Source organism: Mus pahari, chromosome 6 (assembly GCF_900095145.1).
Source record: "Mus pahari chromosome 6, PAHARI_EIJ_v1.1, whole genome shotgun sequence".
Lineage (NCBI taxonomy): Eukaryota > Metazoa > Chordata > Mammalia > Rodentia > Muridae > Mus > Mus pahari.
The window spans coordinates 79788718-79812865 of record NC_034595.1 but is presented as its reverse complement, the minus strand read 5'-3'; the positions used below and the strand labels follow the sequence as shown (position 1 = coordinate 79812865).

Genomic DNA, 24148 nt, shown 5'->3' with positions numbered 1-24148 from the left:
AAAATGACAAGGTATGGGGGACAAACCAGTTCCTCTCTGCCTCCTGGGCTCAGGAACCACACCCCAAGGCAGTCTGGGATGGACCGCTAATAAACTCAGAAACTAGAAGTGGGGCTTAGAGGAAAGAATTGATGGGTAGCGCTGGCTAGTCCCTTGGGGCCAATCATCTACAGAAGAGTGGACAAGTGGGCCTAGACTGACCCATGGGAAGGTCCAAGTACCCATTTGGCCAGTTCCTCCTCCTCCCTTTGGGTCCTAGAGCTCTTCCTTCATCAGGGCTTGTTTCTGGGAGGGGCTCGGGTCAGAGAAGCACATCCTCCCCCACAGCCTGAGCACTGTGAGTGGGGTAACTTCCCTCCTCCCCAAGTTCTTTGGCTCCCCAGTAATGTGGGGTGCACATGGCTGTCACCAGGTCTCAGTCACGGAAGATCATGACTCTGAAGCTCACACTGGTAGTACGCTTAAAAGCTGAATCTTTTTGGAGAGCCCAGAAATCAGCTTAGTGGTATGATAGGTATTTTTATGTTAGAGAAATGATTGACAGAGTATCGGAATGTTGTACATAAGGGGAACTATTTGTGTGTGTGTGTGTGTGTGTGTGTGTGTGTATGAGATTTATTTATGTATGAAGTGTTGTCTGTATGTATACCTGTATGCCAGAAGAGGGCATCAGACCCCAGTGTAGATGGCTGTGAGCCACCGTGTGGTTGCTGGGAATTGAACTCAGGACCCCTGGAAGGTCAGTGCTTTTAATCTCTGAGCCATCTCTCATGTGTATGTTTAAAGTGTGTATATTTATATTTCCAAAGTTGAAAAATTTTACTTAAAAAATTTTTTTTGATTAAAATGTTGATGAGACAGGGTTTCTCTGTATAACCACCCTGGCTGTCCTGGAACCCTAATTTGTAGGCTAGGCTGGTCTCAACCTCAGAGATCTGCTAGCCTCTGCCTCTGAGTGATGGGATTGAAGGTGTGTGCTGCCATACCCACAGGGAAAAAAATGTAAACTGTGGGACATGGCCAAACATTTGCAGAAGTCTAAGTAAAGTATAAATACCAGGAACAAATGTACATTCAAGAGTACAGCCTTCAGATTCATGGCAGCAGCCAGGAGCAGGCTCCCTCTTGTAATCCTTAGCACCCAATCAGCTGTGACGTCACAAACCCAACCATGTTGGGTGGGCCCTTTCATCTGAAGTGCCGGACAATTCAGTTGACTTAAATTCACCGATTTCTGAGTAGCCTTGGCTTCCTCTCTGTCCGTCACACACTTAAAAGCAAACTTGAGTGGGACTGGGTTAGGTTGTTGTTTTTCTTCCCTAACAAACAGAAACAGAGGTCCCAGTGGCAGTACTGGCCAAGGCCACCCAGGCTGCCTAAGCACAGAGCCCACAGTGAGCAAAAGGACAGGTGGGAGGACCCCTTGACTAGGGGACTCCCTGGGGCTCACTCCAGTCAGGCTACCTCCCCCAAGTTTCCCTGGCTTTCCAGTTTGAGACAGCAGCCGGTCCAGGTCTTGTCCTCACAGGGGGTTACTCAGAACCTCCCCTGGTGTACTGTAATCCCATTTTATGAGGTTGTCAGGGTTAGGAGTGTTGATTCTCAAATGACCATGTCCAACCTCCCCCAGAGGTTCTGGTGGGTTCAGAGGCACCTTCAGAAAGGCCCAGCTGACTGCAGCTTAGTGACAGGATGCTCCTTAGGCTACGCAAGCCCTGCGTTGTCACCTTCACACAAGATGCAGCCAGCCAATTCCAACTAGCACCTGGCTTCATTCAGCTCAGTTCAGCCAGTTTTAGGCTCATCTGCCCTCACTGTGCCTTTACAGTGTCACCACATCTGCTATCTTTCCTCTTTGAAAGGCTTAGGTGCCTCTTCTTCAATGTACTCCTCTTCTGCATGATTAGCATACAAAGCTTGGTCAGAGCTGAGTCCCGCTCTCTTGTGAACAAGGAACAGCTCCGCCCAGACACACCTCCTGGAGGCAGGAGTCTGAGATGATGGAGCAGCTCTATCCAGACACACCTCCAGGAAGCAGGAGTCTGAGATGATGGAGCAGCTCTATCCAGACACACCTCCTGGAGGCAGGAGTCTGAGATGATGGAGCAGCTCTATCCAGACACACCTCCTGGAGGCAGGAGTCTGAGATGATGGAGCAGCTCCATCCAGACACACCTCCTGGAGGCAGGAGTCTGAGATGATGGAGTAGCTCCATCCAGACACACCTCCTGGAGGCAGGAGTCTGAGATGCAGCCTCTCCATGTGGCCTTGGTGGGAATGGCAGGTGAGGAGGCTCAGAGCTGGGTTTTTCCTTTGAGGGATGTTGATCTGGGGTCGGGTCAATGCAATGATCCAGCCCTAAGCAGGTGTAATAAATACTCTGGTCAGTTAACGCAGCATCCTTCCCCAACCCAGGGCTCATCCTTTTCCTCACTGGTGAACAAAAACTTAGATACATCATCACTGGGAGAAAGCCACAGAAGAGGCAAATTTTACAGATTTATTTTTTAAAAACAAAAGCTTAAAAAAGTCCTTCATTTCCAACCCTGCCTGGAGGTGTGGGGAAGGGGTATCGCAAGCTGAACAAGTACCCGTCCCTCTCGGGCAGAGCCGACTTCCCAGAGTTGGTAAGGACAGAAAGGCCCTGCCCTTCCTGCCTTGGCCCTCCTTAGGTAGCTGGTACTGCTATACACGTTTCACAAGCAAGTGTGGGAGTAGAAAGCCAAGGGCTGCTTCTGCAGTGCCTCCAGCCAGTCTTCAGTTCCACACTCCCTGCCATGGGTGTGTGCGAAGGGTGGGTAGGCAGGTAAGCCACAGGAGGCGCAGGCTTGGCCACATGGTCCAGCCCTGCAGCTTCCTCGTGTTCTCCAACCAGCTGGACACACTGCAAGTCTGTTGTGAGGCACCCTCCCTAGAAACCTCCTGCTATCTGGAAGGGACCTCTAATCTCCAACTCTTGGGATCTGCCCTTTCTATTCCCCAGCCTCAGGTTGAGCGGAGTCCAGGACAAAGCACTAAGTGGCTGTTTGCTACAAAAAACCTGGAGATGCCAGCGGGCAGCTCATGGCATGTCAGCCAGTCCAGGCTCCCAGTCACACAGTCATACACACAGCGTTAAGGCGTCTGTGCCAGCAGGCATGGCCAAACTGGGCCCAGCTTCTCTCTCTCCACCTGCAGAGGGTACAGGGGTAGAACCCCCGGTGCTGTGGGAACAGGCTGAAGTGGGAGAAGCTGGCAACGGAAGGTTAACCAGGCCTAGGGGGGTAGGGGAAGAGAAGGCAAGGGCTTTCAAGACCTCTGTCCAGGCCTGCTGGCTGCCCTTGGGAGTAGCCCAACTCAGGTTGGGGAGCCCTGACCATAAACCCCCTGGAAAATGGGGGATGGAGAAAGGAGAAGAGGGGGTGCTAGAACATTGGGACTTTGGAGGAAGCCAGTGCTATCAGTATTTACAAGCGCAAAGCCCCAGCTTCTGTGCCACCTACCTCTACCCCTTCCACAGAAATGGCCCCTGAGAGCCACTGAAGAGGTACTCGGACCTCCTCCCCGCTGCACCCCTAGGGAGAGCCCCTTCCCTCCAAGCTGGCCCTTTCCTGGGCTCCTCAGGAATGTCCGTGAGGCTCTGCTCCATCGGGAGGCAGTGCCTGCCTGCATGGGGCTAGAACCCTGGCTGCCTGGTGGTGCAGTGGGCAGGCAGCCGAGACTCTACGAGTCCTTGAGCATGCTGATGCGTGCGTAGATCTTCAGGGCGGGCCCCAGCTTGATGTTCATGGCGCTCATTAGATGGTCCTCCTTGAGCAGCAGCAAGGCTTGCCCATCAATCTCCTGTGCACGGAACTCCTCTGCGATCTCCTGGCAGCCTGAGGACCATGGACGAACAGTAGCAGTTAGAGACAAGCCCTGGCTCAGGAAGGCCTCAGGATGCTACCTCAGGGCAGTCCTGCTTTTCTTGTCTCAGCCTGAGAGGCTCACATCTGAGCCAGGGAGTCAGGATGCAGGCCTCCTTGGGCACACCCTTGTTCAGACCTCTCCCTCCACTAACTGTCCTAGGTGTCGGGCTGCTGCAGAGGGCAAGCGTGTGGCTGCTGAAACTTCGCAGGGAGAGCAGCGGCTTTGCCTACCCTTTCAGGTAAGGTAGGAGCAAACTGACCACATCAGAATGCTCCAACTGTCCCCTGTAGGCAGATGCTGATGGACAGCAGGAGAGGCCTCATGGATGCTAGCCTTAGCCACAGTGCTGGCACCTCAGTCTCAGTGGGACTTCTATGGGACCTTAGCAGGAGCCACAGCAAACGCTGACCCACAGAACTCTGAGAAAATGGATGGGTTATTACTGCTTAAAGCTAAGTTTTGAAGTGATCTATGTCACAGAAATATATCAATAATACAGATTTTGTACCTTAGAGAGAGGTAGGACATTTTAAAAACTGGAATTTGTAGGGATAGAGTTGTACTGGCCAGCAGCAGCTAGGACAGGTAGAGCAACAATGACTGCTTAAGGTAATTTGGGGCCCTGAGTCTCGTAGTGCAGGAGGACATTGTTGGAGAGAGAGGAGTTGCTGGTGGGTGGAAGGGCTGGGATTCCACTGCATCCTGCCAGGAAGCCGCAGGCGTGGCAACATGGGGCTGGGAACCAAAGTGTAAAGTTCCCAGTGGGCTGAGTTTCAGGCAGAAGGCTGAGGGTGCTGCCTGGCTTCTTATTGGAGGAAGGGAAGAGGAAAGAGAGTGCTTCTGTACTCCATGGCCAGTATTTGCTGGTTCAGGAAGCCCTGGGCCCTTCAGATGGCCAATAGGTCTGGGGATTAGAAAACAGTTTCCAGTGTGGTGGGAGGCAGAGGCAGAAGCAGGCGGATCTCTGTGAGTCTGAGGCCAGCTAGGACTACAGAGAGAGTTCCACAATAGTCAGGGGGTTACATAGTGAGACCCTGTATCAAAAAACCAACCAACCAACGAATCAACCAACAAACAGAAAAACCCTAAAGCAAGCTGTTTCTAGGCTAGGATGAGGCCACCTGTGACGCTAACAGTCTAAGTCACATGTTTCCTTTATGCCTCTGCTGTGGTGGCTTTAGCCTGTAATGCAAACACTGGGAGACTCGGGCAGGAGGCTGTGAGCAATTCAAGCCTGAGCTACATAAGAGATCTTGTCTTAAACACACAGAGCTGGAGCCTTCTGAAGACCCTGGAGGAGGATGCTCCCCGTGGTGTCCATAGGCCGGCCTCATAGATTCTGACCAGTTGGAGACTCCCAAGAATCCTGAGAGCTGCAGAACACGTCCAACATTATAGAAGGACTTATCTGAGAGATAATTTGGGGTTTATTTTTGTTTGAGGGAGTGAACCCCAACAAGACTCAGAGACTATAAAGATCTTAAGAAAATTATATTGTCAGAAATATTTCCAGGTGGGACTAAAAAGCTCTGAGGTAACACAAAGTGAAAGTAGGAATTACAGTAAGCACTGTAATGTAAGTTGCACTGAACATTCAGGCTGCCTTTCACAGAAATGGCAGGTTTCTCTGAGGGTGGGACCAAGCACAGGTGGTTAAGAACAGCTCCAGGCTTTGACTCCTCAGAAGGAAACGGCAAAAAGGGCTGCCCAGGGCTGGTGTGGGTCGGAGCTGCTTCCATGTTCCCTTTCTCCCCTTAGTTACCTATTAGATACAGGGGGTGTGGCAGGCAGGAGACAACTTGCGTTAGTTCTCAGATCTCTAGAGTGGGGAACCACACCTGTGTAACAGGGTCAGAGCTCTTCGTGCCTAGACTTGACTCAAGGAAATGCCTCCTGAAGGGTATTTTCTTAATCACTGACTGATGGTGGGTGGGGTTACCCCTGGGCTGGTGATCTTGGGTTCTGTAAGACATCTGGCCAAGCAAGCCATGGGGAGCAAGCCAGTGAACAGCACCCCTCCATGGCCTCTGCATCAGCACCTGTGTCCAGGTTCCTGCCCTGCTGGAGATCCTGGACTGACTCTGCAGTGATGGATTACACGTGGACTGTGAGCAAATGAACCCTTTCCTCCCATCTTGCATTTGGAAACCCTAACTAAGACAGCCTGGGGTTTCCCCCCAAAAGACAGAGCTTATTTGTGTGACCAATGAGACACTGTAGGAATGGCAGAATGTGATTTCTGAGGCTAGGTCCAAGAGGGCATGACGGCCTTTTCTGGTTGCCCTCTAGCTATGGGAGACCTGCTGTCCTGCTTGCTGCACAAGGCTCATACAGAGGCCTCCGGCCGACAGCCCCTTCCTGCAAACCATGTATGAGAGGACCCTATGACCCCAGAAGTCCCCAGGTTGCCTGGGCTTCGGCTGACACAGAGTTGCCCTGTTGTAAGGGACCCTGAGGCCGGGCTGCAGAGGCTTCCTAGTCTCCACCAGAAGTAACTGGCCTGTGACTAGTGTGGGGTCTGGGCTACGCGAGAGTCCTTTCTGACCTCCAAGGCTGTGCTCCTAACCTCCATCCCACTCTACACCACACTCTACCCTGGCACGGGCTCGTGGTCCCAGTGCTGCTGACCTGGCAGTGCATGCAGGAGGCTGACAAAAAGCTGAGAAGTTTCTGGGTTCCCTGGAAGAATCTGAAATACCAGATCATTTGCCTTTCCACGTGGGAGTCGTGACACCAGCCTTGGCACTATCTGCCCCCACCCTAAGGACTACGCACAGCGCCCCCTGGCCAAGCATGTTTGTCCTTGCCCGTTCAGTTCTGTCCTCAGGGTCTGTGCTGTGCAAAACGGATGCTTTCACATGCAGGAGCCTTCTGGCCCTCACTGTTGCACCCTGGGTCCTGCTTCCTCCCGGAGGGAGGAGAGGTGCCCCACTCCCTCTCAGTTAGACCATCAGGGAAACAATTTCCAAGGAACTTACCTGGCAGAGAACGGATGAACTCATAGACATCTTCTACATTCCATTTTGTGGGCTCACTTGGTAGGAAGTGGTGTCCCATGCCCACAAGGTCCCTCATGTGCATGTCAGGGAGCTCCAGGTCCCTCTGGCCTTGTCGCCGTCGTGAGGTGGACGAGCTGGCTGAGATGGGTGACAAGGGCTCCTCATAGCTGGAGTTATCTGAGCACCGGCTGGAGTCTTCCTGGCTATGTGCCAGCTGCAAGGCAGCAGTGACTGAAAGGGGTACAGGGCCTGAGGGCTGCGAGCAGAGAGAACACGGTGCTTCAGGACAGGGCACAGACCACCCTGGCATCAAGAGGGGGCAGAGGCAGGCCCGGCTCCCTCTTCTTCACTCTTTCTGGAGGGGCAGCTTCTGTGCTTCTTGCTCAGAACCTTCAGTCCCTCAGCTCTGTCACACAAACTGTTCTTTGCGCGCCACAGTGGTCTGTTCTCTATGTGGTGTTCCGCCTGACTTGGACTAGCAAGAGGGACTTCTTGGCATGTGTATATTCTGAACTGCAGCTTTTAGCAGACCCTTAACAAGGTGCGAGACAAGCTATTACCACCCACTGAGAGCCAGACAGACACAGGGTGAAGGCTGCCATGCTAGGGTGTGAGTCTCTTTAGGACCATGTCTTTGGATCATTAGTGCCTAACAGAGTTCCTAGCATGGACGATGGGAAAATATTTAATAGCTAAATACCCATGGCTGTGACAGAGACCTGCAGTCTTCACAGGGGCACAGAGGTAGTGGGGGACAGAGGGGGCTGCTGCCATGTCTCCAGCCCGACACAGAGGGAACAGAACAGCCTGTCTGCACAGGGCCACAAGGGTGAGACCCAAGAAGTAAGAATGGACTGCAACCCCAAGAGGGGTTAGTTCTAGGAAAAGACTACCGGAAAGGGTAAGGTCTGTGTCCTCAGGCCCCAGGAGGCTGGGTATGAGACCTGTCAGAGGGGAGAGCAGAGTGCTGCTGAGAGGAGCAGCCGGCTGAACCTGGGAGCACCTGTGGGAATAGGCTGTGTGGCCTCTTACCTGCTTCTTGGTGTCCTTGGTGAGTGTGGGCAGACTGGCCTTGCTGGCCCGTCGGCGGTTGTGGGTTGTGGTCCCTGCCTTCTGCAGCTTGCTCCGGTCTGAGTGAAAAAGTCCCACTCGTTTGGTGCATCCCACATTATACCTGTCAGACAGGAGCAATCGAGTCAGAGCAGAGGCCGTAGGTGGCACAAACAGCCACTGTCTGGGAAAATCCCAGTCTGTCTACAGGTACAAATCCTGACTCCAGGACACCGAGACTCTGGGCAGGCACTTGAGCTCTGAGCCCTTCCTGGGAGGCAGGGCGTAATAACAGTTGCCTTCTAAACTGGTCTCATGAAGACATGAAGGATTGCCCGTGACATGCTTAACTCCCCAGAGCGTGGGTGCCTTGTGGCTACCACACACTATGATGCTAGGAAACTCCTGCTTACTGTCTTGCTGGAGCTCGGCCTGATAAAGCTTCACCAAGGGGCCCTGGCTCCCTGAGCACAGCCTGGGCACCGTGGCTTAGGACAGGGACTCTGGCGCATCACACACAACACCCCTGCATGAAACCTAGAGGGTTCTTTTCGGGCTCTGGGCTTTCAAGGTAGAGCTGCTCCTACAAAGAGCACAGGGCACATGTGAGCCTAAAGCCCTAGGCCTCATCAGCTGGCTCGCCTGCGTTGTGCACAAGCGCTCCTTCATGCCTTAGTTTTCCAGCCCAGATAGAGGGCACAATTACAGACAATGCTGACAGCAGTCATGGCTGCTAACAGAGACGCTGAGACACCCATCTGACCAGCACCAAGCCCTCTGACTGTCCAGCTGTCTGCCTGCCTGTTCCGTGTTTTGGGTTGAGACAAGTCTCCTCAGGTAGCCCCTACTATAGAGGGATTCTACCTTCATTCTTGAATCAGTTCTGCGTCCGTATTTCAAGTTCTGGGATTACAGATCTACAGCACCATGCCCACCCTTGGAGTAGCTTCTCAATAAACACAGAGGTTTTTATCATCATCAATTTTCTAGGCTGGATAAAAGCTTGCCATGGCTCTGGGCGATGCTACTTCTGTGGATGGCTTCCCTAAGGGCATGGTAGCCCTTGGGGCACAGCTAGTGGGCTGTTCTCTGTGCTTGGACAGCAGTGCTTCCTCATAGCACTCCCTTCTCCTGGTTTCCTGGGCTGCGTGCACTCGCCTGGTGCACTTGAATACAGCGCCTTAACTAGGCAGGCCAGGGAATGGAGGATGAGCTATACCTACTGCATCCAAGGTCTGATGATTATGGAAGGAGGACACTAGGTATAACCTTAGGGACAGGACAGGGGTGGGGCACGGCAGTGGGGCTCAGACACTTACCTCTTCGCACAAGCCATGGAACAGAAGCGCTTGGAACGCTTGAACTTGTAGGCAAAGTCCACCCGTCCACAGAGCTCACACTTGAGTTTGAGGGGAGTGCCCTCCTCTTTGGATTCTGTAAAGTATGGAAATGACTGAGTGTGGGCGAAATTGTGACAGGCTCTAGACAGGCACAGGTGCTCCCTATCCTGCCCCTTTATGTCTCTGGGATGTGGCACCCAGTGGCATCCACTCAAAAGGCTAGGTCTCCCCCTGGAGCTGCACAGCGTGTTTGGTGATGGATCCTGCACATGAGCCAGGGCACAGCAGACATGGGCAGAGTCGACATCCCTCTCCATGACCATGAAAGAAGCAGAAGGCTCACACGACCTAATGTAGCTCTTGCCTGCCCATGGCCTTAGAATCATCCCACCTCAGAGTCAGGCTCTTGAGCTAGCAATGGGGTTGGGGCACCCCTGACTGGTGCTCCCTTACTCTCATTTCAGAACCTGGCAATGGCCACTACAGGAAGTGAATCGGAAGCCATGCAGTTGCTGGAGAGGCAGAGAATGAAGGCTCTCATTTCTCTTGTCCCTGTTCTACAGGGACAAAGGTTGAAGGGTGCTGGTGAAATGCTCAGAGGCAAGGGCTGTTACTCAGTCCTGGTCAGGGTTCTTCCAGATACTGAGGAAAGGGAAGTGTAAGGCCTGTCCTTCCGCCTATACCAGGAGACCTGCGCCCCTGTGCGTGACCGTAGCTCGTACCTTGCAGGTAGGGCTCCTCCATCTCTGAGTCGGTGGTGGTGGTGTGGTCCTGCTGTGGAGGCTTCTCAGGCAAGAACCCCTGTGCATACTTCTTCTTGAGATTCCCCACCAGCAGGGACGAGCGTCCCACCTAGAGGACAGGTGACACAGAGGCCGCCAGGGTTAGATTCTAGACTCCCTGCTATGCAGCCTCATTATATTACAGGTACAAAGTAGCCAGGCAGATATCAGCCCCACCCCTCCAAGCCTCCTGCATGCCACCATCCAAGAACGCGCCACTCAAGGCTCTGTTCTACTGTTTGGTTCCCAAAGCAAGAAACAGTGGGCACAGAGTACAGCGACAGCTCAAGAGGTCAGAGGTCGTCTCTGCCCATGAGTGCCCAAGGGGAGAGACCACACTTCCCTTACCACTCCCCGACCAGGTGCCTGGTCCCATACTTAGAGGACACCAGCAAGGAGGGCAGGGCTATGTGTGAAGTAACCATAAGAGCCTCACCGCCCTGTTGTGATTTCATACTGTTTTATACCTGGCCACAGCCCAGCCAGAGGCTCAGGCAGCCACATGGGAGAGCAGGACACACTGACCCCAGCCACAGAGGACATGCCCTGTGGCCAGCTCACAGGGTAGCAGTATGGCTGCAGGATGGTGTGAGTTGCAGTTCGATCTGCCTTCACTCTGCAGCCTCAGGGGCTTCCAGTGTTTCTCCACAGGTAGGAGGAGAACTGAACTGGGGCAGAGAGGGGCAGGGCCAGAGCTTGCTCCTTATACAGTAAGCTGCTCCCAGGAGACCTGCCATTGGCCTTGGTCGACTCCCACAAATGTGCCTGTGCTGGTGGCTCAGAGACTGTCCACTGCAGGGATCACACCCTCAGTCTTCTGGCGACTTATAAAACCTCCCATGGATCCAAAGCATGAGCAGTAGGCAGATGGCCCCCAGGAGGGTGGGGGTTCCAATCCACACAACCCCCTGAAGGGGCCCTATGTGAAGGCTCCCTCAGCTCACTCGCTACCTTTTCAAGGTCTGCTCCCAGAAAGCACATCTCAGAGCGCACTCCCATGCCACCCATGTTGATTTCTAACATGCAGAACTCTGTACCAACAAGTTCCTTTTGTTAACTGGCCAAAGTTTTGCTGTTCATGTTTTGGCATTGAAAACTCTATAAAGTCTAATTTTCCAAAGCCCACTGTTTTTCACCAAATATCCCCAGGGGAACTAAGTCCCTCTCTTTAGGGGTCTCAGGTCACCGGTCAGGAGTACAGCTGAACCTGTGTGCATAAACCTGTAACCAAGGAGTCTTAGCAATTAGCCCTGATCACCAAGTCATTTCAGACTCTGGGGAGACTCAATCCTAGAGAGAAATTATTCTAACATCTGGAGGTAGGGGATTAGCAAGGGAAGAACAAACTGTTCACATTTTTAGAAATTTTACATGGAATTGTAAAAATATTCTAGTACACATCCAAAATATACTTTAAAAAAAAAAAGAGGGGAAAAGAAGTAGTCCGTACCGGGAAAGGCTCCGCCCCCTCCTGGATCACAAACCCTTCGATAACATGCGTCAGGATTTGGGGTTTCACAATGGCCTGTGGTGGTTTATTCTCACCATTCTGGGGGGCAGTGCCGGCGATGCTGGAGGCAGAGGTTCCGTTCCCTGAGGTCATGCCGGGGCTGCTGAGGTCGGTCAGTGCATGAACAATGCCCTGCCCTGTCTCTGTGAGACAGAGAGAGAGAGAGAGAGAGAGAGAGAGAGAGAGAGAGAGAGAGAGAGAGAGAGAGAGAGAGAGAGAGAGAGAGAGAGAGATTTCAATCAGAATAGAGGCCAACTTGAAGATGGACAACCAGCACTCACAGTGCATACCCAAGCCACAGTGCCAACCAGGCAGCCCCCCCCCGTACTTGCAAATGTAATTTGCAAGTACTAATGGTTGCACTGCCCAGTGTGAATAATATCAGTTTTGCAATAATTTGGCTTTGCACCCAGCAGCATTTCTTAAATATTCTTTTCAAGACAGATCTAACCAGGTGGAAGAGGCCAGAATTCTGCCCCTGAGGAGGTAAAATTTCAGCCAGTACTGGGTTAGACAGAGCAACCCCCAGTTCACAGAGAACTCCAAACCAAGAAGCCCCACTAAACCCAGGCTCACGGTGTAACAGGGCAGCTTCGTGGGGAGGTTAAAGGAACCTTCTATGAGATTCCTTGGAGGGTCAGACTTTAACAGCACTCTGAAACAGATGCCCAGGGAATCGGGAGACTGAACCCCCAGCAGATTCTATCCTTAGGAGCCACTGCACTTACAGATTTATTTTGTTTGTCCCATGCTGAAGCTGTTGGCACTGCGGCCACTTCTCTCTGGTGACCAGTTTTTTACTCATACCTCTTGCTCAGAGCGCAGTGTGTACTCCACCCAGCCCTCCGCAAACCATACTCCCTCCATCTCTCTGGACGGCCTTCCTAACCTCTCCCTTGGAAAACTCAACACAGTGTTCAGTGGGACGGGGCGCTTCTCATGCCCATCAAGGCTAGCCTTCTCCCCTTCTGCCAGCATCTCCCAGTGATGGGTCACACCCTCTCCCCAGTCCCTTTCCCAAGGCTGTTTTCTGTCACCACCAAGAGCTGAGGTGCCTTTAACCTGGAACTTCCTAAAAGAGAAATGTGGAAAAGCTGTTTCTTTATTGCAATAAGCCTATTAATATTAAGCATAAACCAGTGGTATATGACAAAGTTAAAACAATATTAAAATAATAAAAGTAACTGCAGCAACTGTTGTTACTTGGGTAATTTTTGTACAACACTTTCTGAGAAGATGTTATTTCATTATAAGAACCCAAAATCTTCCCAGAAAATGGAAAGTCATGCACACAAGGAAATAAAAACAGAAGCACTTTAGTAACGATTTCTAGCTGGGCTCCAGCAGATCTCTGACCTCTGCCTCCCTTCCTTACAGCACTCCTGATTGAGAACACCAGGACCAACCCTTCCAAACTATCAAGTACAGGCTATGCAGCACGCCCTTGCTGCCTGTTCCTACAGACGCTGGTGAGGAGCAGCTGAGCAGAAGGCAGCCAGGAGAGGGGGCTGGTGAGGGGCTCAGTGGGTGTCAGTGTCTCAGCCTTCAGACCTGAGCCTGATGCCTAGACCCTACTGTGCTGGAGAAGAACACACACCCTCAGAGTTGTCCGCTGACCTCCACGCCAGCACTTTAATATGTGTCTGTGCTTATGTGTGCATGTGCGCGCGCACACACATAATTTTTTTAGATCTTAAATTGTGTTTGACCCAAAGCCACATCAGCAAGTTAAAAAATATCCTTTCAGTGTTTGTGTTAATATGAAATAAATTTTATCAGGTTTAGCTTTTCTGTAGAAAACTAGAGACAGTTCCATTTTTCTTTTTTTATTTCTTTTCTTTTATTATTATTATTATTTTTGCTTTAGATTTTTGAGATAAAGTTTTCATATTCAGTCCTAACTGTCCTTGAACTCACTGTATAGACCAGGCTGGCCTCAAACTCACAGAGATTCTCCTGCCTCTGCCTCCTGAGTGCTGAGATTAAAGGTGTGTGCCACAACACCCAGTAGGAAATTCTCTTGTTTAGAATTAGTCTTTTTAATCAGTTAAAGTGTTTGGAAACGGGAAAAAAAACCCACAAATTTTATGATGTAATAAATCTCCAACCCCAATAAGCCCGTGTAAAGAACACACAACTCAGTTTTAATATTTATAAGCGGCATGCCTAGATTGGGCAGATACACCACTACACTGCTCTATTCCCCAGCTATGAGATCCCTTGCTACTTGCAGCTCCGACAGGCCATGTGGTTCTCCTCCATCTTCCTTGCATCTCCTCTTCCTCTGTCTTCTTCTGTCTCCTTGTCTCCCCCTCCTCCTTCCTCTTTCCTCTCTAAAACCTCCAGAGCCACCTTTCCTTTCCCCTGCCCAAACACAGGCTCTCGCCTTTACTGGCCCAGTTAAAATGGGGAGAAGGTTCACCTAAAATCACCTGAGTATGCAATCTTCTCCTCCTCGTTGGGACAGCCCCTCTTGAGGAAGTAGAATTAGCATCAAATACAAACAGGACCAGGGCAACCTACACTGCTTCCCCCTTATTGGCCAATTAAAAAGCTCTTTTCTCTCAGACATAAATTGAGCACAACTCTTACAATTATGTAATTTATAAAGTATGATATACAACACCCAGTCCTAAAAATTCAATTCCCAACAACCACATGAAGGCTCACAACCATCTGTACAGTTACAGTGTACTCACATACATAAAATAAATAATAAATCTTTAATGATCTAAATGTCATATTCTGTGACTTCTGATGCCTTTAAGCCTTGACTCCTCTCAGCCATTTCTAATTGAAATATCTTGAAAACACCCCTTTATAATTAACGCAGAACCATGAATTTGCTATCTGGCCCTTAACTCGTATTGCTTAATCATCTGAAGACAGTGTGTAATAGCAGTTATAGAAAGACTGGGTCTAATCTTTGTATTCTTAAATGTGCTGCATAGGCACAATGCCTGTCTAAGAATAGCAATGTTAATTTCAATCTTTATATCAATATAAGAAGTTCATACCAAAACAGGCAGTGGTGGTGCACGCCTTTGATCCCAGCACTTGGGAGGCAGAGGCAGGAGGATTTCTGAGTTCGATGTTAGCCTGGTCTACAGAGTGAGTGCCAGGATAGCCGGGACTACACAGAGAAACCCTGTCTTGAAAAAAACCAAAAAGAAAAAGAAATTCATACCAAATGAAAACCTTAAATCTGTATCAAAATAAATCCTGTACCAATGTAAGAAATGATAACTTTAACTTTGCATCAGTTATAAAGATTTCTACCAATGTAAGAATTTACAATCTAGAAATAGCTAGGGTGGAGCTAATAACATAAGCAATCAAACTAAATTTCTCTTTTAAATTTTAAAGTCTGTGTTTATTCAATTTTCCTTGGTTTTATGTTCTAATATTTTAAATATACAAAGAAATATAGATTGTATTTAAAATGATGGACAAATGTTGTTCAAATATAAGAGCTGAACGCTACATTTAATGATGGCTATTTCCTCCTAATTACAGCTCAGGGGGACAGTCTGTGTGGATCTGAACAGCCTGTGGACCACAGAAAGCACAAGTCCAGCTCCAGTCCCTTCCCAACACTCAGCCAGCATTCTCTATCCACAGTGCTCCCTGTCTGTCTGAACGCTTCTAGCAACAGAAGAACTAACTCTGAGGCAGTCTGCTGTTACCTTAGGGAGTAGAAGATCTTCATAATGAGCGCAAATCTGTCTTTGTTAATTTCTGCCCAACAACCCTGGCTGTGTTCCTTAAGATCAGCGACAGAATCTAATACAATGTGTATACTGAGCAAACACAAGCTTAGACAGGGTCTGGGGACTGTTCCCATCAGTGCGTGGATTATGCCAGGCCCTGGCCCTCTCAGCCTGTTCCATGGGCTACCTTAACACGACCACCAATCTCAGAGAACTCACCCATAAGCTATCTTTGACTCATTATTTGTCTCCCTATCTAGAGAAGAAGGTCTCACCTAGTTGCTCAGGCCAGCCCTAAACTTGAGACCCTCCTGTCTTGGCCCTGCTGGGGTCGCTCCCAGCCTCGCAGTGCTTGGCTCACAGCTGTGCACCGCTGTACCTGGTTACTGTTTGCTTCTGAACAGTCACTTTCTCCCTTGGGAGCACAGGCTGAGGAAAAGACTGCTGGTGCTTGTCACGGGATGAAACTGGAAGGAGTGTGCTCTCCTTGTCACCCTTCCCACCCACCGTCACTGTCACTCACCCCAAGCTGCTCCTGATACTCTTTTGTGGGCTCTTTCTAGTCCTGTTCCAACCCTTCTTACTGTGTTAGAGCTGTACCTGTTGCTAGACTCTGTGGAACAGAGGGCGGCCAGTCTTCTAGGCATTCATCTGCTGAAGTTACACGTCAGTGCTCACAGATGGGAAGCAAGGACTCCTAAATCTCCAGTCTTTTTCTTTTTTAAGGTCTTATAACAAGAAGATAAACTCCTTCATGCTGACACCAGAAGTTCTAGTGTCCATCATAATCCTGGGACAGATTATAGGAGGCAGAACCCCAGGGGCAGAGAAGGGTGTGTGTTCTGTGAACAGTAAGGTTCACAGCTGTGTGGCTTTGCCATCAGGAAGGCCTATGGCTCATCACCTGCTCTAGTAACAGAGAGTTTGGGCTATTTCTGGAATGACCCAACAGCCTCACCCCCTGCCTTGCTCAGCACACTGAGATTAATTTAATCTGCTTCCCACTCTCCCAGACTGCTTTGCAGCCTGTTGGGAGGGGTGGGGTGGGGGAGCCACTCTGACAGGGAAACTTGCAGAAACCCGCCCTGCTGGCCTGAGGCAAAGAAAAGAGACAAAGGAATCCTGTCTCTGGAATTCAGTTCTTCAGTGGCTCCACCAATGCCCTGGGCTGAAGGCTCTGCCAGGGGGATTCCCACAGGTCTCAGATGCCTTCCTACAATGAGCACCTCAACAGAATGGTGGGCACTCCTCTAGCTCCAGGGGCTGGAGGGGGAAAACAGTAGGCCAGCCCCCCTGGGAAGAGGCAGGTTGGAACTGCTATTAAGTTGTCCACACTGGACTACTAGTATGTGCCAGTCTTAGCAAGCATACGGTTACTGGCCACTAGGTTGGTCTCATTCACAGGCTCCAGCACAAACAGCTTTCATGAGAAACGAACAGGGAAGCCTCCCCAGTGGCCCTATCTATGCTACTGTTTATTCCCTTTGAGACTGGTCACTTCTGCTTACAAAGACAGGGGCTGTGACCCAGTTACCTCCCCGCCCCCCCAGGAGCTAACCCAATGTCCAATATATGATACATGCTTAGGGCCTGTTAAACTGCAATGAGTTCTAATATAAAATAATAAACATGAATAATAATAAAGTCAGTGCTCATCACCATAAAGAATATAGGTCTCAGGCTGGTGAGATGGCTCAACGGGTAAGAGCACCCAACTGCTCTTCCAAAGGTCTTGAGTTCAAGTCCCAGCAACCACATGGTGGCTCACAACCATCCTTAAAGAGATCTGACTCCCTCCTCTGGAGTGTCTGAAGACAGCTACAGTGTACTTACATATAATAAATAAATAAATCTTAAAAAAAAAAGAATATAGGTCTCTTTGGTACTACAAAGAGATCTGTCATAGGTGAGGTTCAAAAACTACTCTCTGAAGCTGTAACAATGAGTGGCTTAGTTAGTGTCTATTATAGAAGTGGCATTTCTGCAGACCTGCCTATGACAGCAACTATTTAGTCCACTTGCCCTGTCACTGTAGAGGACTTCCTCAGCACAGGAGGGTTAGAGCACCAACTTAGATCCAGAACTTTGTTAAGGTAGGATGACCTCTAGACCAAGAGGCAGTAAGGCACCTAGAAAGAGACTCTCCAGCCAGCCAGAGAGAGTTCAGGCTGGTCCAAGCCTTGACAAGTCTGACCAGTTCAGAACCAGGTTCTTCCTATACACAGATGACACACACAGACACATAAACTATGTTATACTAGAATGCTGAGGGCTTTCCCATGTGTGTATACAAGTGTAGAGAAGCCTAAGGTTGACAATGGATGTCCTGGCTGTCTACAGCATGAGAAAAAGCTAATGAAATTAACAAAGAATTGAAGGAGGCAGTAACTGGTACCCTGGCGCAACAAGAAAGCCACTCTGGCAGACTTGCTCCAGGCTCCTGGATACAGGTGCTGAGCCTGTATCCAGGAGACAGCAGGAGGCCACAGCTGGTCCCAACAGCAGGTCACCTCACAAGAGAGGAAACTGAAGGCAGAGTGGTTAGGCCTGTGGAAAAGTCTGGAGCCAACCTTCATAATCTCTTTACTTATATTCAAATCCCCAAAGAAATTACTGGCACTGTGACAGTGAGGGAGGTGCCCCTTCCCAAGAGAGAGAAGCTAGGTAGGCATGGCAGAGACGAGTGGTGGGCTGGAGTTCAATCTAGGCACCCCACAAAGAGATTTACAGGGCGGATGCTCTTTTAAAAACCAAGTGTGGTTACAAGCACTCAGTTCTTGCTGTGAGTTCGTTGCTGCTCAGGTAGGCAGACCACATCCAGCTGAAAGGGCCGTACTCCTTCAGATGAGGCAGTTAGGCCTCAGGGCTGAGGGGATTTAGAGTCAAGTATGAGTTTCCAGAGAGGTTTAATGGAGGTGGGAAGCCCCACCTTGAATACAGATTGGCACCAATCCAATGTGACCAGTGGCTCCCAGCCCCTCCCCCCATGCCCGCTCTGTCACGTGACCGAAACACCCCCTCTCCCCTTAGGCTGCTCTTGTTGCCTGTGAAGGTCACTGAAGGTCATGAAAGCCCTGAGCAGAGGTGGCTTCATTCCCCTGCAGAGGGCTGTGAGGGGGAAGCAGGTAGGGAGGGGAGAGCTGTGCGTGACTAGCTGGGACCAGTGTGAGGGCACCTGAGGGAGGTGGCAGGAAATGACAAGGAGGCTGAAGCATCACTTGTGGTCTGGGACGTCAGGGTAGGGAACTAGCAAAGATCTAGGTGAGCGACTCCCGGATGGGAGGGAGCCGTGGACTAACAGGAAAAGGAGCTCCGCAGGCAGGATCCGTGTCAGAAGAGAAGTAGCGCATGGTCTTTCACAGGCCTAGCACACCGTTAGTTCATGCCACATCTCCCATAGGCCTTGCGTACCATTAGTTCATGCCACATCTCCCACACCTACAGTTTAGGATGAGTCATTTCCCCCACCAAGTTTTATACTAAATTTAGACAATGACCACACAAGCATCTCCCATGCAGACTGCAGACGGTTACAGGTGTGCTTTTTAGAATCCAAGCAAGAGGGAATGTCATTTGGAAGACGGTATCTTTTAGGGCGTATACCAAGGAGCTCTGAGTGGTGAGAAAATTGCAGGCTCCTTCCCACGCTGCGCCGGCCCTCTGAGTCCTAGAGGAGCCAATGTCTGTAACCTTTTCAGTTCTTCTAAGGACAGAGCTGTGAGACAGAAGGTCTATTACCTGGAGGCCACAAGCCATAGCTGTAGCAGTTCTGAAGAACCTCTCCAGAGAAGGAACAGTGATAGAGGGTCCTGTTGGCCACTGTGCCAGCACAGCAGGGAGATTTATAGGCACAGAAGCAAGACTCTGGATCCAGGCCTGGGGGTGGGGTAGGGGGAGCTGTCAGAATGGGAAAGTAGCTGAGCCAGGGGACCTTAAGCCAGCCTGAGTGTCACTTCAGGATGACCTCATTGAGGCTAGGTTAGCAGGCCAGGAGGGCAGACAAGCTTCTCAGTATTTTGGGTAAGAGCTGATGTCTCTATCTACAGTCTTGGCTGGAGGACCAACCCCTCCCTCCTGGCAGCCACTACTGTACAGCTGACTCTCATGCGTCTCTCAGGACAGAGGCAGAGAGGGCCCGTACGACTCACCCCAAATCATAGGCTAGAGTGTGCAGAAGCTCAATTGTAAACAGCTGGATGTCTTCCAAGCTGTCACCCAGAGCTAGGAGGGAAGCAATCAAATCAGGCAGCAGCCACCCTCCCCCATGCAGCTGAGGACAAGGGAGCAGTGGGCTCGTTCCACCCAGACCTGCTCCCTAGCTCTCAGGCTGAGTGCCACAATGGGCTGAGGTCAGATGAAGAGGGTTCGTGGGAGTGGAATTAACTCCTGTAGGACCACAAAGTGACTTCCAACAGTCTGTGCTGTCTCCCAGCACCAGGGATGCTGGCTAGTCCTGGTTGCAGAGGCAAGGCAAAACCTTGTCTGTCCTGCTTGACAATGGAAGCCCGTCATGGAATAGCACCCGACGCCCAGCTCAGGGACTCGAAGCTTGCCTCCATCAATCACAGTGGTCTGCAGACACTAAGATTTCATACAGCATCTGGGACCAAGGGAGAGGCTAGAGATCAAGGGTGGCAGGCCAGGAGGAACTCTGGCTCTGGGTCAGGTCTGGGCTCATTCTTGCTCCACCTGTGACAGCTTTAGGCACACAGTCTTTACTGTGTCTAGTCAGTTTAAGTTTATGGGAAATCCTGGTTCTGAGTAAAGAGAGAAGCAGAAAGACACTGGGTTTAAATCTTAGCCTGTGGTGCCACCAGCTCCTGTAAGCAATGTCCTCAACTATGACATGTCTGTTCCCACCTGTCGTGCCTGCAGAGAGCAGGTTCAGTCCAAGCATGAAGCACAACACTCAGAAGCGACCCTGACCTCACTCTCACTAAGGCTGACATCACCCAGTCCCAGAGGCCAGAGGCCCTGTTCCTGTTCCCCAAGGCTTCGTCCGTCCACCAAGGGTTGACCCCGTCCGTGCCTTGTCTTTGCACACTCAAAGTCAGTCTTCAGGAAGTGTCATTATTTACCTCTGCTTTGACGGGACTGTAACACGACACAAGTGCTCTCCCAAGTCAATGCACAAGACTATTAACCCAAAAGCCAAGAAGACAAACACCAGATTTCCTTTCTATGTCATCTTTCGTAAAGAGCCTAGGAATTGTCACTCAACAATGCAGGAGAAACCCAGAAACCAAAGGAAGGGTTTCTAAGTCAAGTCAAAGGAAGAACCCCTACCTAGGAATATAAGGGTTGGGGTGGAACTTAGAAAGCCAGGAAGTGGTCTTGCCTATGGGAAAAAAAAATCAGTTTAAAATGCTAAAAATAAATCATGGAAGATTTTCAAAATTCCATTTACAAAAGAAATCTAGAAATCTTTTGTAAATGTTCTAGTTATCTTTCAGGCTGGTAATAAGGAAATGCAATCATGCCCCCTAATATGCTTTATTATTTTTTGGCTACTAACTGTAGGCTCACTAAGGGTAACAAGCGGCAGGCAAGGCCAGACTGCAGGACATGGCACCCGGCCTCAGCTGTCCTGCCAACATCGTGGTCCAGGTGACTTTTACAAGTCAATTCTGATGGCTTCTCTCAGAAAACACTACTTTCTTCAGTGTTTAATCATGTGACAGAGGGATACCACATGGATATGAGTCAGGTCTTTCTTTTTTTAAAAGATTTATATTATGTATATGAGTACACCATTGCTTTCCTCAGACACACCACAAGAGAGCATTGGCTGCTATTACAGATGGTTGTGAGCCACCATGTGCTTGCTGGGAATTGAACTCAGGACCTCTGGAAGAGCAATTGGTGATCTTAACTGTTGAGCCATCTCTCCAGCCCGGGTCTCTCCTTCTGTATGGGACAGACATCAGGCTTGGCAGAGCCACTTGCATTTAAAAAAAAAATTATGATTTATTTATTTCTGCTACCATTTAAGCTTTCAATCATCTTATTTGCTGAGTACTGATAACTGGATGTCTGGAAAAATAGAACAAACCCCCTTTTTTAAAACATGCGTGTGTTTCACATTAATTTTAGATGCCATTTGCTTTGCTTGTTCCGTATGTCAATACAGCTGTGGTGCTCTGGGTGACATGAGCATGGGTTAAAATATTCTGAAGATGTCAATAGCTAGGAATCCTATGCAGTGTGTGAGGCTCAGAAGCGGTGCAGCGAGGGCTCTGGAAAAAACTCTCAGTAGTCAGGCACTCTGTTTTCTAGCCCTGGGTTCCAACGGCATCAGGCCTGGTCCCCTCATCACTGGCGAGGACTTGGTTACAACATGGCATTCATCAGTCATCTTGTCTTAAGAGAGGTGAGAACATATTTACTGCTAAGCATGCTTTACAGAACGTGGACATAGAAAAGTGAGCCTCTGTAGCGTCTGGACCCCTCTTACAGCCCTGGCCAGTTACCTCAAACAGCAGCCGCTTGTGAGCAAGTGTTCAGTGTTGTCTTTGGACCCATCTGAACTGAAATGATTAGAAACTGAAAGACAGGGCAAGCATGTCCCCTTTCACTAAACGTAACAGGATGTGGGGGTCAAGTTTATGAAGGGGCCTGTGTAGTTACAATGAATCCCAGAGTGAGAATTTACTATTTAAATTATGCTGTTTCTGACTACATTTCTGTTTTCAAAAGCTAATAATTCTGGGGAGACGGCTCAGTCTGTAAAGTGCTTGTTTCAGGAGTTCAGGTTCCCAGCACGTGTAAAAAGCCAGGCATGGTGGTACATGCCTGTCATCCCAGTGCTAGGGGGAAGGGGCAGGAAGAGGAACATCGGAGCTTCCTAGTCAATAATTCCACCAATCAGTGATCTTCAGGTTCAGTGAGAGACTGTGTCAAAAAATGAGAAGTGTAATAAAGGCAGACACCCACATACATGCACACACATGAACATGTACACACACACACACACACATGTACACATACCTTCCTGCTAATTTTATATTCCATAACTCTTGGTCAACTGTAAAAACATCTTGGGGCTAGAGAGATGGGTCACTGGTTAAGAGCACTTACTGCTCCTGCAGAGAGCCCAGACCCGGCTCCCAGCACCCACATGGTAACTTAAGCGGTCTAGGGTCTAACTCCAGTTCTGGGAATCTGATGCCCTCCTCTGGCCTCCCATGGGCACCAGGCACATGCAGTGCACATGCAGGCAAGACACATACACAGAAAATTAAATAAATCTAAAAATTCTTCAAAGATAGCTCACTTCTTGGTCATGTTGGTTAGATTCCATTTTGTAACTATTAGTAGAGAAAATCTAAAATTAATAAGAATATTATCTTAGGCAAATGGCTATTTTCATAACAATTCCCCAAGTATCTATGATATGAGATAGAACTAAAGATAGTTGGCCTCTGAATATCTTTACAAACACCATATTTGTAACCAGAATTCTGATGTAGCTAGGAACTCGAAATAAAAAATTTAAATGTCAATTTTTAAAATAAAACCTACATCTATTTAATATGTAGATTATATTTATTCTAAGTGGCATGTGTTTTTAACAACAAAAAGCATACTCCAAGATTTTCAAATGGTGACTCCCACTGAAGTTTGTGCCATGCCACACCAACAGCTAAATAATAACTCAGTGCACTTTCAGGCCTCTACCTTGAAGGGAGACCAGCTTTGGATCACTAAATCACTGGTGAGAGGTTTCTGTCACTAACACAAAGGCCCAACCACCACAGTGCTCAAAGCACCTTGCTACCCCACAGGGTGGAAGGCTCACGTCAGTCCTTGCTTCAAGATGGTCTCCAAAGAGTGCAACTTTTTTGAGATTTTTTTCCCAATTACTATAAACTATCACCTTCATCATCCCATTGCCAAGAGGCACAAGACTAAAGAAGAACTTAAGATGGCGCCTTACTGTCATCCATGAAAGCATTCCTTCTGTGTGTGGGACCGAATGCCTGGAGATTAAATACTGGAAGAACTTCTATACAAACTGAGCTCACGCAGGAGAAGTCTATGCCACTTTTACACTAGCGTGGAATCGGTCGACTCAGCGCACTGTTCCCTAGTTTTTAGCTTTCACTTTAGTTTGCTGCAAGGACCGATAGGAGACAGGTGGGCTTTGTAGGGCAAGAACACAGATGTAGAATGCAGTCAAGTCCCTCTGTAGTAACAATAGGAAAGGAAAGAGAGCTAGAGAAAGCGGCCCCTGCAGCGTCCTCTAGCAGAGGTTAAAACTCCCCCACAACGGCCCAGTAACTGTTGTATCTGTTTGTTTCCCAGAAGAGACACCCTCAGGATCAGATGAGCAACAAAGAACATGTAAGCTACCCACAAGGAGGATTCAAATTTTAAGCTCATCTCTCCCCTCTCTCCCTCTCCAATTTATCCCCTCTGCCTCCAAAAAATCAGAACTAAAAGATCCAAAGCATGTGAGACAGGAAATGAGTAAGGCAGGAAAGAGGATGTGGTCTGAAAAAGAGTGGATTCTGGGGCTGAGCCAGAGCACACAGGCCACACAGGTCAGAGCTGGGGAAGGGGTCTCTTGGCAAGAAAGGCAACCTCAGGGTCCATGGGCTTAAAGACAATGGCAGACTTGGAACAAAACACCTTCCTAAAAAACAGTGTCCTTCAAAGAAAGGCGTGGAGAACAGGGACTGCCTGAAGACCCGCAGCCAGAAAACTGTTTCTGTCACAGAAGGAAGGGGCTGAGGGTGTGGTGGCGCAGGCCTTTAATCCCAGCATTGGGGTGGCAGAGGCAGGCGGATTTCTGAGTTCGAGGCCAGCCTGGTCTACAGAGTGAGTTCCAGGACAGCCAGAGCTATACAGAGAAACCCTGTCTCGGAAA

At 49.6% G+C, this 24148-nt stretch overlaps 1 protein-coding gene across 2 annotated transcripts in view; it reads right to left on the bottom strand.

Annotated features, from left to right (window-relative positions):
- Positions 1–2472: 2472 nt before the first annotated feature.
- Phc2 (polyhomeotic homolog 2) overlaps positions 2473–24148 on the bottom strand; it is a 100635-nt gene continuing 78959 nt past the window's right edge. The window contains exons 10-15 of one of the 2 annotated variants that reach the window (XM_021200335.2): positions 11510–11712; positions 10000–10129; positions 9257–9371; positions 7920–8061; positions 6867–7143; positions 2473–3857 (exon numbers count right to left, since the gene is read on the bottom strand). In XM_021200335.2, coding sequence (XP_021055994.1) covers positions 3703–3857; positions 6867–7143; positions 7920–8061; positions 9257–9371; positions 10000–10129; positions 11510–11712 — 1022 coding nt within the window. In that variant the 3' untranslated portion in view covers positions 2473–3702. The remainder of the gene's footprint in view (positions 3858–6866; positions 7144–7919; positions 8062–9256; positions 9372–9999; positions 10130–11509; positions 11713–24148) is intronic. The other variant, XM_021200338.1, reaches the window with a different exon arrangement.